Here is a 12381-nt window from a genome sequence, read left to right on the forward strand (position 1 = left end):
CAGGGGTAGCCCAGCTTGCAGTGTTGGAGCCCAACTGGGATAAGGACAGTATCCAATAAAGAGAGTGGGCCTATGCTGGTAAGGAGGGCATCCATGGGGTGGGTGTGATGACAGACCAGTTGGGGCGAGGACCGAGTGAGAAGGCGGTCAAGTTTCAGGGGAGAGACGGGGAGAAGCAGTGGTGGTCAACGTTGGATGTCAGAAGCTGGGTGAGGTGAGGGGGACATCCACGTGGGGATGGGGAGTGTGCCCGATGGAAGATTGGCTACATATGGGGGGATTGAGTGATGAAATGAGTAAATATATTAAAGATCATGACAGCTAGGTCTCTCACTGTTGGAGAAGGGAGTTACTGTTATTATTGTATTAGAATTGCAGGTATTGATGTGAACTTGTGGTTTTCAATATTTATGTTTCTCTATACATCTAGATATAGAAATAATTATAGATATAAATGTGTGTAGAGCTCTGTTCACTGAGGGCTGGGCACGGCAACACCCTAATAGCAATGAGCATACTTGGCACCCAGATCTCGGTTTCTAAAAATCATTTTCCAATCAAAGGAACTGAGGCTCCTTGGAGAGATGGCCAGATTTACAAAAAAGTGTTAAGATGAGCCTGGAACATCTTACTGTGCCTGCAAGCAAGGAAGTATTAATATCTAAGGAATGATAGGGAACACTATCAAAGGAACACAGGAGCCAGCTCAAAGGGCTCACACTAGCCAAATCTGGGACAATTTATGCATCAAAATAAATAATGATAATAACAGATTGTATAACTCAATGAATAAGATAGGAAACCATGAGTATATACAGATATAAATAGAATATTTAATGAGACATGAATATTTACATAGCTTTAAAGTACTTCCTTGTAAAAACTTGTTTTACAAAATATAAAGGGGAAATGAGTACCTTGACAGGAACCATCTTAATCAAATGATCAAAGTGAATGTCATCGGTAATCAGCTAAACTGAAACCATGTTGCCTGATAGGATGCAGTGAGAAGAATACAGCATCACTTATGTGATATTTCTGTCAAAGATGCATAAGTTAAATCTAACCATATGGAAACATCACACAAACCCAAAATGTGGGACATTTTATAAAATAACTGGCCTATAATCTTTAGAAGTGTCAGTGTTATAAAAGTCAAGGGAAGACATCAGGAATTGCTACAGATTGAAGGCTGTAGACATGACAACTAAATGTATCCCACAGTCCTGAACTGAATCCTTTTGCTGGTTAGGGACATTATTGGGATAAGTGGGAAACTTGAATAGGGTTTGAAGATTATATTGTAGTAATATGGCAGTATTAGGTTCTGGTTTTGACTTTTTTTTTTTTTTTTTTTTGAGACAGAGTCTCACTCTGTTGCCCGAACTAGAGTGCTGTGGCGTCAGCCTAGCTCACAGCAACCTCCAACTCCTGGGCTCAAGCAATCCTTCTGCCTCAGCCTCCCAAGTAGCTAGGACTACACGTATGTGCCACCATGCCCAGCTCATTTTTTCTATATATTTTTAGTTGGCCAATTAATTTCTTTCTATTTATAGTAGAGACGGGGGTCTTGCTCTTGCTCAGTCTGATTTCGAACTCCTGACCTTGAGCAATCAGCCTGCCTTGGCCTTTCAGAGTGCTAGGATTACAGGTGTGAGCCACCACGCCAGGCCTGATTTTGACTTTTGATAGTTTTATTGTGATTATGTAGGAGAATGTCCCTGTTTGTAAAAAATATATCTTAACATATATTAACATATGGGGGAGGGCATCATATGGGTAATTTATGTGTCAAATGGTTTACAAAAAAGTTCTTTGTACTATACTTGTAACTGTTCCACACATTGTAGAATAAAAGTTAAAGAGAGATTTTAAAAAAGAAAAAAATATCAGACAGAGAGGGCTTCTTGGCTAAACCAAAAGGGAAAGGGAGTGAAGAGCCTGAGCTGGCAGAGCTGTGAACAGGCTGGGAGGCTGGGAAGTGGGGGCTGAAGGGAGGAGGATGAAGAATTCTCATCTGAATTTAAAAGACAGAAGGGAGCCTAAATCTGAGAGCTGCAGGGTGCTACCTGTCTCTATACCAGAGATCCCCAAGGAAAGGGCTGTGTTTTATTGTGATGGTTAATTTTACATGGCAACTTGACTGGGCCACAGGGTGCCCTGTGTCTAAGCTCATACAGCCTAGTGAGGGGGTGTCGCCTGTGGTCAAACCCAGGTCTGTCTGACTCCAAGTTCCATGCTCTTTCATCATGCCATGCTATCTCCTTGATAGTACAGGATACCTTTTAGAGGACGGTACCAAATGGTTGGTTACCTGGAAGCTGAAAATTCTTAGGCACATGTTTGGTTGACTCAATCACATTTTGATTTATCTTTGAACATGAACTATTTCTTTTTTTTTTTTTTGAGACAGAGTCTCGCTTTGTTGCCCAGGCTAGAGTGAGTGCCATGGTGTCAGCCTAGCTCACAGCAACCTCAAACTCCTGGGCTCAAGCAATCCTTCTTCCTCAGCCTCCTGAGTAGCTGGGACTACAGGCATGCGCCACCATGCCCGGCTAATTTTTTTCTATATATATATATTAGTTGGCCAATTAATTTCTTTCCATTTTTATAGTAGAGACAGGGTCTCGCTCAGGCTGGTTTTTAACTCCTGACCTCGAGCAATCCGCCTGCCTTGGCCTCCCAGAGTGCTAGGATTACAGGCATGAGCCACCGTACCTGGCCAACATGAACTATTTTGCATTTAAGTTGATGGCTTAGTGCCATGAACCTCAGCTGGAGCATCTAGTGTAAAATAAAGCCCTTCACCAGGGCCAATCAAGGGAAGGAGACTCTGTACAAAAAGCTCCTATTATCACAGTGGGTGGTGATTTGTCCTGAGATGATTAGGTTGGAAAGGGCCCTGGACAGGTGTTTGAGTCTAGGCTGTATTACATAACTAGCTACATGGTCTCAGATCTTTAATGTCTCATTGTTAAAAAACGTTTGTGTATGTCTAGGAGAGATACTCTCAAAAGAAACATCTGGTTATTTATAATTTTCTAACACATTTTTAACTTTTTACTTTGAGATAATTATAGATTGATTCATAGGAATTTGCAAAGATAGTAGAGAAATCCCTATTTACTCTTCATCCAGTTTCCCCCAATGGTTACATCTTATATAACTATAGCACAATATCAAAAGCAGGAAACTGACATTGGTACAATGTGTGTGTATACTTCTATGTCATTTTATCAAGAGTCTCAATTTGTGTAACCACAATTGTAATGATGATACAGAACTATTCCATCACTACAAAGATCTCCCTCATGCTATTTCTTTGTAGCTACATTGTCCTCCCTCTCTACCAGCCATAATCCCTGGTAACCACTAATCAGTTCTCCCTCTCTACAGTTTTATGAGAATGGTATAGAATCATATAATTTGTGACCTTTTCAGATTGTTTTTTTTTTTTTTTAAAAAACAACAACTCAGTATAATCCCTTGAGATCCATCCAAGCTGCTCTATGTGTCAATAGTTAGTTTCTTTTTATTACTGAGTTGTAGTTCATGGTATAGATGTGCCACAGTTGTTTTACCTATCGTAGAACATTTTGTTTGATTCCAGTTTTTGCATATTACAAATAAAGTTACTATGAATAGTCATGTACAAGTTTTTACTTGGACAAATGTTTCATTTCTCTGGGGTAAATGCCTAGGAGTGGGATTGCTGGGTCATATGGTAAGTAAATGTTTAGTTAATAAATTTTAAAGAAACTGCATAACTGTTTTCCAGATTGGCTGTATCATTTTACATTCCCATTAGTTATATATGAGATATAAAGTATATCTGCATACTCACCAGCATTTTATATTGTCACTTTTTTTTTAATTTTAGTTTCTAACACAATTTTTAAAGTCAGTGATAGGTATTGGGTTTTACTGATTACATCTTTTGGCATTTATTGAGATAACTTCACGGTATCTCCTATGGATCTCTCAAGGATCTCTTCATGGATCTAATGATGAATTATATTATTCTATATTTAAATATACATATATGTTTTAAATGGTAAAAATATCAAACAGTATAAAAAGTAACACAAGGAAAAATAAATCTCCTACTATTTCTATCACAGAGTTTACCTCCCCAGAAGCAATCACTTTACCTATTTCCTGACTTTTTTTTTTTTTTTTTTCGAGAGAGTCTCGCTTTGTTGCCCAGGCTAGAGTGAATGCCGTAGTGTCAGCCTAGCTGACAGCAACCTCAAACTCCTGGGCTCAAGCAATCCTGCTGCCTCAGCCTCCCGAGTAGCTGGGACTACAGGCATGTGCTACCATGCTCGGCTAATTTTTTCTATATATATATTAGTTGGCCAATTAATTTCTTTCTATTTATAGTAGAGACAGGGTCTCACTCTTGCTCAGTCTGGTTTCGAACTCCTGACCTTCAGTGATCCACCCGCCTCAGCCTTATTTCCTGACTTTTAATCTAGGGACTATAACTATATACTAATAGTAGCATATCACATACATGGTTCTGCACCTTGCCTTTTCACTTAATATCTTAGAGACCATTCTATACCAGTACATAGAAATCTTTCTCATTGTTTTAAACTGCACAGTATTCCATTGAAGAGTATGCCAATTTAATCAACCAGTTCTTTTTTGATATTTAGGTTGTTTCCAGTTTTTATAACTACTGGTAATGCTGTAGTGAACACTCTAGTATACTGGTATTTGTGCCCCCATAAGCACTAATGTAGGATAAATTCCTAGTAGTGGAATTGCTTGGTTAAATATATAGAATATGCATTTAAGTTGCAGTAGCTGTTGCCAAATTGCCTTCAAAGAGACAAAACCATTTTATAGTTTTACGGACAATGAACAGGAATATCTTTCTCCACAACATATACCTTTTCCAATCTGATATCTAAAAAATAGTGTTTCTCCTTAATTTTAATTTGCATTTCTCCTATGGGGTGGCTGAGTATATTTTCATTTGCTTAAAAGGCACTCATATTACTTTTCTATTAACTGTGAGTTCATATCCTTTGCCTGTTTAATGTATTGTTTTGTTTTTTTGAGACAGAGTCTCACTCTGTTGCCCAGGCTAGAGTGAGTGCTGTGGCATCAGCCTAGCTCACAGCAACCTCAAACTCCTGGGCTCAAGCAATCCTGCTGCCTCAGCCTCCCGAGTAGCTGGGACTACAGGCATGCGCCATCATGCCTGACTAATTTTTTCTATATATATTAGTTGGCCAATTAATTTCTTTCTATTTATAGTAGAGACAGGTCTCGCTCTTGCTCAGGCTGGTTTCGAACTCCTGACCTTCAGTGATCCACCCGCCTCAGCCTCCCAGAGTGCTAGGATTACAGGCGTGAGCCACTGCACCTGGCCAATGTATTGTTTTAAATCAATGTTCAACAATAAAAACACTACTTTCCTATTTTCATTTGCTCAAGAACCACCTCAGAGGCAGGCATCTCCCTCAGACAGGTGTCCAGGGTCCTCCACAATCACACCATCCCTCTCCTAAGGGTCCTCCACAATCACACCATCCCTCTCCTAACCGATAACTGCCTCCTGTCCCAGCACCCCTCTCTGTTCCCAAGGAAGGGCCCCTTTCTGGTCTCCTCAGCATCTCACACCTTTCCACAATTCTGTGCTTGCTCTCCCATCCCTCCCCTCTGGAGTGCTCTCTTCCCAGTCACACCTGACCCTTCAGGGTCCAGCTTAACTCCACCTATTTGGGCACCCTTCTAAATAACGAATGCCCACACTGCACTTTCAGTCTCACTTTCAGGGGAGCCCATGTCCCTGGGAGGCTGGGCCTGACACTCACCCAGAGCCCAGCTTCCTGCTCAGTGTGTGTGTGGTGTCTGAGTGTGGAGTTTGTTCCGTTCACTCATCCTGCATTTATTGAATGCATACATGAGTCAGGCTCTGTTGCAGGCCTTGGAGATAAGGCAGTGTATGAGACAGACCAAGGGCCCTCCTCTCATCCGGCTGACGTTTCAGTGTGGGAGGTTGGAACTATTAATAATATATCACAAACAATAAACACACACACAGACAACGTCAATTAAATGCAAACAAGTAATGGACTAGAGAGCAAAGGGAGGAGAGGATGGGTCTTCCTTGCTTGGAGGAGCCAGGGAGGGAGCCCCCAGGAGCTGAGATGGAAGCAAAGACCCAAATATGAGAAGGCGCCAGCCCGGTAAAGAGCCTTCCAGAGCCCCCACCAGAGACTCTGCCTGGCCAGCCGCTCTTTGTTGCTCTTCCAAAGATGGACGAGATGCTGTCCAGCCTTCAACACCCCTTCTCTCTGATACTTGACAGGAATTGAAGGCAGAAGCCTGCGATCCCCACAACTTCAGGATGTGCGCGGCCTGTGTGAGGAGGACCTGCACTGTCCTGCTTCACATTCCCGGAGCAAACTCGGGAAAATGAAACAAATAGTGTTCGGCCTGGCATCAATAGAGCTCCTACTACGTGCCAGGGTGCAGTTAAGCACTTTACACCGTCGTTACTCCATTCAGTCTACACAACAATCCCGTGTAGACTCTATTATTAACTTTACGGAGGAGAGTCGGAGGCGGGAACATGGCAGTCACCTGTTCAGTGTCGCTGGGTTCCTGAAGAAGTGCAGTTCCTGGGTAGGAAGTTCTACGGCGGGGCTCGGACCGGGTTCCCCGCGGCAATCGGGTGCGCGCCCTTTCCGGAGTTCGTCCGGTCCCGCCGCGGGCCCGACGGCTGCCCAGGGCCCCCCGCCCGCGGCCCCGGCCCCGCCCGGGTCTCAGGGGCAAAGGGGCGAGCCCGGGCAAGCGGGCTGGGGGCGGGGAAGGCGCAGGGACAAAGGCCGCAGGCACCGCGCTCCGGCCCGCGGGTGCTCGGACTCCGGGAGCCCGCACCTGGCCGGGCGGTCGCGCCCCGCGGAGCGCGCGCGGGGATGGAGCGCCCCAGGGCGCCGCCGGGCACCGAGCGGGCGGGTCCCTCCTGCCCGCCGCCCCCTCCCCCGCCCCCGCCCCCGCCTCCGCCCCCTCCCCCTCGCCCCGCGGCGGCTCCGCGCTCCGGGAACATGGCGGCGGCGGCGGGCGGGCGGGACACTTTACCTGAGCACTGGTCCTACGGCGTGTGCCGGGACGGCCGCGTCTTCTTCATCAAGTGCGGCGCGGGGATGGGGGATGCGGGGGCTGGGGTCGGGCGCGGGGTCCTGCGGGGGCGCGGGGCCGGGCGGACGCCTCCTGGGCGGCGGCGCTAACAGGTGCACCTCTCTCCCGCAGTGACCAGCTCCGCCGCACGACCTGGCTGCACCCGCGCACCGGGGAGCCGGTCAACTCTGGCCACATGATCCGCTCAGGTGGGCGCCGGGCCGGCGGGGCGGGGGGCGCGCGCCGCGGCGGCCCAAGTTTGACTGGACTTTTCTCGCGTTTCCGCAGACCTGCCCCGCGGCTGGGAGGAGGGCTTCACGGAGGAGGGCGCCAGCTACTTCATCGAGTGAGTGAGGCGGGGGCCGGCCGCGTTCCCGCCGGGCACCCCCGCTCCCGGGTCCCGGGCGGGTTGGCGCGCACCGCGCCGCGGCCGCACTCCGGGGTTTTGTGTGCCCGCGCTGTGTGGCGGGCTCCGAGAGGGGGCGGGACGGGGTCCGCTTCTCCGTGGGGGCCTGGGCCGGGGTCTGGGGTCCGGCCCTCTGCGGAGGCAGGGGCTGCACTGCGCGCCCCGGACCCAGCCATCGGGCGGGATTCGGGCGCCCGTGTGCGGGCCGGACACGCCTCCCCGCTGGGGTCTCGGGCCGCGCGGAGCCGGGCGGGGTGGGTGCCGGGACCCGCCCGGGTGGACTGGGGTGGGGAGAGTGGAACCAGGAGTTCTGTCCCGGGTCGGGGCCCTGCGGGGTTCGGCGTGCGGGGAAGAAGAAACGACGGGAATCTCGCTGGGGGAGGCCTCCCTCTCGGGCCGCGTTCTCTGGGACGGTCGCGGGGAGTCGCAGCCACACCCCCGCCCTCCGTGCTCCGCGCGGGCCTGCGGGGAGGGTGGGGGTGGGGAGGAGAACCCGCGACCAATGATCTTCCTCGAACACTCGGTGTTTCCTCAGCGGGTGCTGAACGGAGACCGGCACTGGTGCCTCCTTAGTCAAGCTGTTGCTTCTCCGCAAAAGCCCTGGAGCGTTGCCTCGCTAGCCAGGGTACCCTGGGTCTGTGGGGTCTGCAGAAGTCAGATTGAGGGGCAGTGAGTTAAATAAAGCGCCGTTCAGACTCTAGCACTAGCAGAGTCACTTTCCCACTCAGGGCAGGAGCCTGTGTCGCGGCGTTTTTCACGCTGCCTGGTGAGCTGCGTGAGGTCAGAAACTGCCTTTCATCCTTTGCCCCAGTGCCTGGCATAGAGTAGGCACTCAGCAAATGTTTGTTCGCTGAATGAATGGACAAGCCAAAGGTCTGGACAGCCGTCTGACTAGTACTGGGTGTACTTTGGGGGACGGTGAGTCAGAATTCATTTCTTCACCTGTTAGCCAGTAGTGGAGCAGCGTATTTCAAGAGAACCCGGGAACTTCTTTCCTTGGTTTGGGCTCTTGCACAATAGTTCAAGATACTGATGGGTGAGATTTATAGAAGTGAGGTGTAGGGCCTTCGCTGTGGTTCTCTTCTGCCTCTTACACGTGTGTGAAGTTGGGGAGCAGGCCGGGACCGTCAGAACCTCTGTCAGTGGGGCTTTCTGGCTCATAACTGCATCAATTAATATTGTTATTAGTAAAGTTTTCCTGCGTGCCACACATTGTTCTCGGGCATTGGGACTACAGAATGAACAAAGTTCTGGGTAGTCATGGAGCTTGCAATCTAGTGGAGGAGGGGAGGGAGCAGAAAATAAGTAAATAAACCGGAATAATACCAGATCGTGGTTACTACCAAGCAGAAAATTAAAATAAGGTTGAGTGACTGGGTGGCTTGGTTGAATTGGGAGATCAGGGATGGTGTTTCTGAATAGGGGAATGTTAAGGTAAAATTTGAATGACAGGAAGGAGCCATCCCGAGGTGATAGGTGGCAAAGCATTTCAGGAAGAGGGAACAGACACAGAAGAGCTTCAAGTTCGAGGAGCAGGAAGGCCAGTGTGGCTGGAGCGTGGTGAACAAGGGAGAAAGTGGCATGAGAAGAAGTCACAAGTTTTTAAACTTCATTCTAAGCCCAATGAGAAGTCATTGGAGGGTTTTGAGCAGGGGAGTGGCGCGATTTGATTAGCATTTTCAGAAAGCTCACTCCACCTGCTATGAGGACAGTGGGTTGTAGGAGGACAGCAGTCACGGTCCAGGCTGGAGGTAGGTGGCTTGCCTGAGGGTGGTACACTGGAGAGGGGGAGTAGTAGTCACATTCAGGTTATGTTTGGGAAGTAGAGTCTATAGGCCTTCCTGATGTGTCGGATGCAGTCTGTGAGAGAAAGAGAAGAGTCACAGCTGATTCCTAGGGGCTGGAGCACCGGAGTGGATGGTGCTTCCATCATCGAGCTGGGAAGGCTAGGGTCGGAGCAGGTTTGGAGTTGGAGAGAGTCATGAGGTCTTGTTTTGCCATTTTACATTCGCGATGTGAATATGTCAGATAGATGTATGAATCTGGAGCTTGTGGGGAGAGAGGACTAAAGAGATCCATTTGGGCACTACAGATGTTGTTCAAGGCCATGGGAACAGGTGAAATCCCCTAGGAAGAGAGTATGGACAGAAAAGAGATATCCTAAGCCTTGGGATAGCATGGTGTTTAAAAGGAAAAGAGGTGAATCCGATAGGGGACTGAGAAGGCTTGAGAAGGCCCAGGAAAGTGCATGGTCACAGAAGCCTAAAGGTGGAGGCAGGATAGGCCAATCTTGCAGGTAGTTTTGTTGTGAAGTGGGGTTGAGACATTTGCTGGTAACTGGAGAGGATATGGGTTTCTTTTCTTGTCTGTGCTTTTCTTTTCTTGTGGGAGATTGGACAGCATGTTTTGATGGTAATGATCCGGTAGAGAGGGAGAAATAGATGATGCAAGAAAGAGACGGGACAGTTGCTGGAGCAGTGTTTCTGAGAAGGCAAGAGGGGTGGGATCCAGGCATGCCTTTCTCGGGTCTCCCAGAGGAGCAGGGCCTATCACCCATTGACCGGAGGAAGGGCTGCGAGTGCCCTGATGTACTAGGCATAGCTGTGAGCTGGGTTCTTGAGGGGGCAGGTGGAACTCTAAAGGCCAGAGTCACGCCTTCTGCCCTTTTGCTGACTCTTCCATGGTAACTGTCTGTGAGGTCCCTATGCATGGTCCCTCTTTGAGCCTTGGCTCCTCCCAGGCCTCCAGGAAAGCAGTGTGTGACTCTCTGCCCTACCCTTAAGGCAGGGCCCTGTGGCAGCTGATTGTATTTCCTACCTCCCTCTGTGACAGTTTCTTGAGAGTCTTAAAGATTTGAGAGAAATTATTCTCCTTTTCCCCATGTAAAAATTGTTTCAGTCTGCTCTCTTAGATTTGTTGTGAACATTTCTGAATGGGTGATTTTTGTGTTGTGGGAGGGGTCTTTCTCTAACATGGCTCAGTAAAGTTGGACAAAGCATTTGCATGGCTGATTTTATTTTTCCTAATGGGTCCTTGGCCAGGAAAGTTGTGTGAGGTTTTTAGGATGCATCAGTTGCTCCTTGTATTTAGCTGATGGTTTGATACTCTCCAGAGTATGTTTCTTGAAGCAGGAAACCTTGAGCTAAGACAGGTGAATTTTAGTTGTTTTTTTTTTTTTTTTTTGAGACAGAGTCACGCTTTGTTGCCCAGGCTAGAGTGAGTGTCGTGGCGTCAGCCTAGCTCACAGCAACCTCAAACTCCTGGGCTCAAGCAATCCTCCTGCCTCAGCCTGCCAAAAAAAAAAAAAAAAAAAAAAAACAACTAAAATTCACCTGTCTTAGCTCGAGGTTTCCTGCTTCAAGGGACTACAGGCATGCGCCACCATGCCCAGCTAATTTTTTGTATATATTTTTAGTTGGCCAATTAATTTCTTTCCATTTATAGTAGAGACAGGGTCTCGCTCTTGCTCAGGCTGGTTTTGAATTCCTGACCTTGAGCAATCCGCCTGCCTCAGCCTCCCAGAGTGGAATTTTAGTTTTGATTTCTGTACTTTTAGTTTAATTTTGCATTAATAGGGGACAAAAGATATAAGAAATCTACTTCTGGTTCTCCCATTTCTAGTCTAGGTGATGCTGATATTCCTTTTAAAAAGAATTTTTGTACTTTAGGACTTCTCTACTTTCCCATGATTCCCTTAGCTAGTTAGTAAGGTATAATAGTGATTGTGATACTAGTGTCATTAACAGCAGTAGCAATACTAGTAGCAGCAGTTATGTAACAGCCTAACCTTTTCAAGTCCTTGAAAAGTGCCGGGAACTGTTCTGTAACTATTACTGATTTCTCACAACAGCTTGATGAGGTAGGGACTTATTACTAGTCTCATTTTACAGATGTGGAAACTTGCAGTAATCCTGGACATTTCTGTAGCAAAGGGCAGATGGCTTTTTTCCTATACCTTTTCTTATTTGATCTTACAACAGTCCCGAGAGGCAGCAGGGCAGGGATGATCTCCATTCTTCAGTTAATGAAACTTAGGTCTGTGAAGGTTCAGTGATTTGGCCAAAGTGCTAGAGCTGGGTCTAGAACATAGGTCTTTAATTCTCCTTGTGGTAATAATAGAAGTACTGGTGGTTTCTACCCCAGGTCACAGGTGCGAGTCAGTATCAGTACTTGAAAGAGACTCGTGCCCATGTGCCATTTCTCTGAGTTAGGCTTCTGAGATGGCGGCCAGACCCCATCTTTGCTTTTTCTGGGAATTGAGGTGCCTTGGAAGGGCAGTGGCCCTTGATCTCCTGTGCTGATTAGTGGTGGTGCACATCTCTGATTAGTAAGAAATGGAAGACATTAATTATTTCTTAGTAAATACATTTTTGGCAGACAAAACCTTTTCAAACATGAGACCTATGAAGGAGAAGTTTCTAAAAGAGGCTGTGGGAGTTGGAGTGTTATACTGGGCCACTCTTTAGGGATTTCATGGGACCTTATGGGTTGACTTCTGCCTACAGCAGGCTTTGAATGGGTCTTGAGTCAATAAGGAGGGTGAATGGCAGAGAGGAGAGACTCAGCTATCCTGCCTATGCCAAGGTTGCTCCTTGAAGACAGGCATCCGGAACACTGCTTCTGAACCTGTGCCAGCCCAGACCTGGGCACTGGGTAGGCACTTGGTATTTATTGAAGAAGCAGTGATTTAAAGAGGCCTAGTGAGGCCGGGTGAGGTGGCTTACACCTATAATCCTAGCACTCTGGGAGGCCGAGGCGGGAGGATTGCTCGAGCTCAGGAGTTCGAAACCAGCCTGAGCAAAAGTGAGACCCTGTCTCTACTATAAATAGAAATAAAT

The 12381-nt window shown here is 47.6% G+C and overlaps 1 protein-coding gene across 2 annotated transcripts in view; it reads left to right on the forward strand.

The window, feature by feature from the left end:
* Positions 1 to 7034: 7034 nt before the first annotated feature.
* PLEKHA7 (pleckstrin homology domain containing A7) overlaps positions 7035 to 12381 on the forward strand; it is a 214381-nt gene continuing 209034 nt past the window's right edge. For both annotated transcript variants that reach the window (XM_012780675.2, XM_012780678.2), the window contains exons 1-3: positions 7035 to 7150; positions 7270 to 7346; positions 7426 to 7483. In XM_012780675.2, the coding sequence (XP_012636129.2) occupies positions 7065 to 7150; positions 7270 to 7346; positions 7426 to 7483 (221 nt within the window). In that variant the 5' untranslated portion in view covers positions 7035 to 7064. The remainder of the gene's footprint in view (positions 7151 to 7269; positions 7347 to 7425; positions 7484 to 12381) is intronic.

Source organism: Microcebus murinus, chromosome 4 (genome assembly GCF_040939455.1).
Source record: "Microcebus murinus isolate Inina chromosome 4, M.murinus_Inina_mat1.0, whole genome shotgun sequence".
Classification (NCBI taxonomy): Eukaryota; Metazoa; Chordata; class Mammalia; order Primates; family Cheirogaleidae; genus Microcebus; species Microcebus murinus.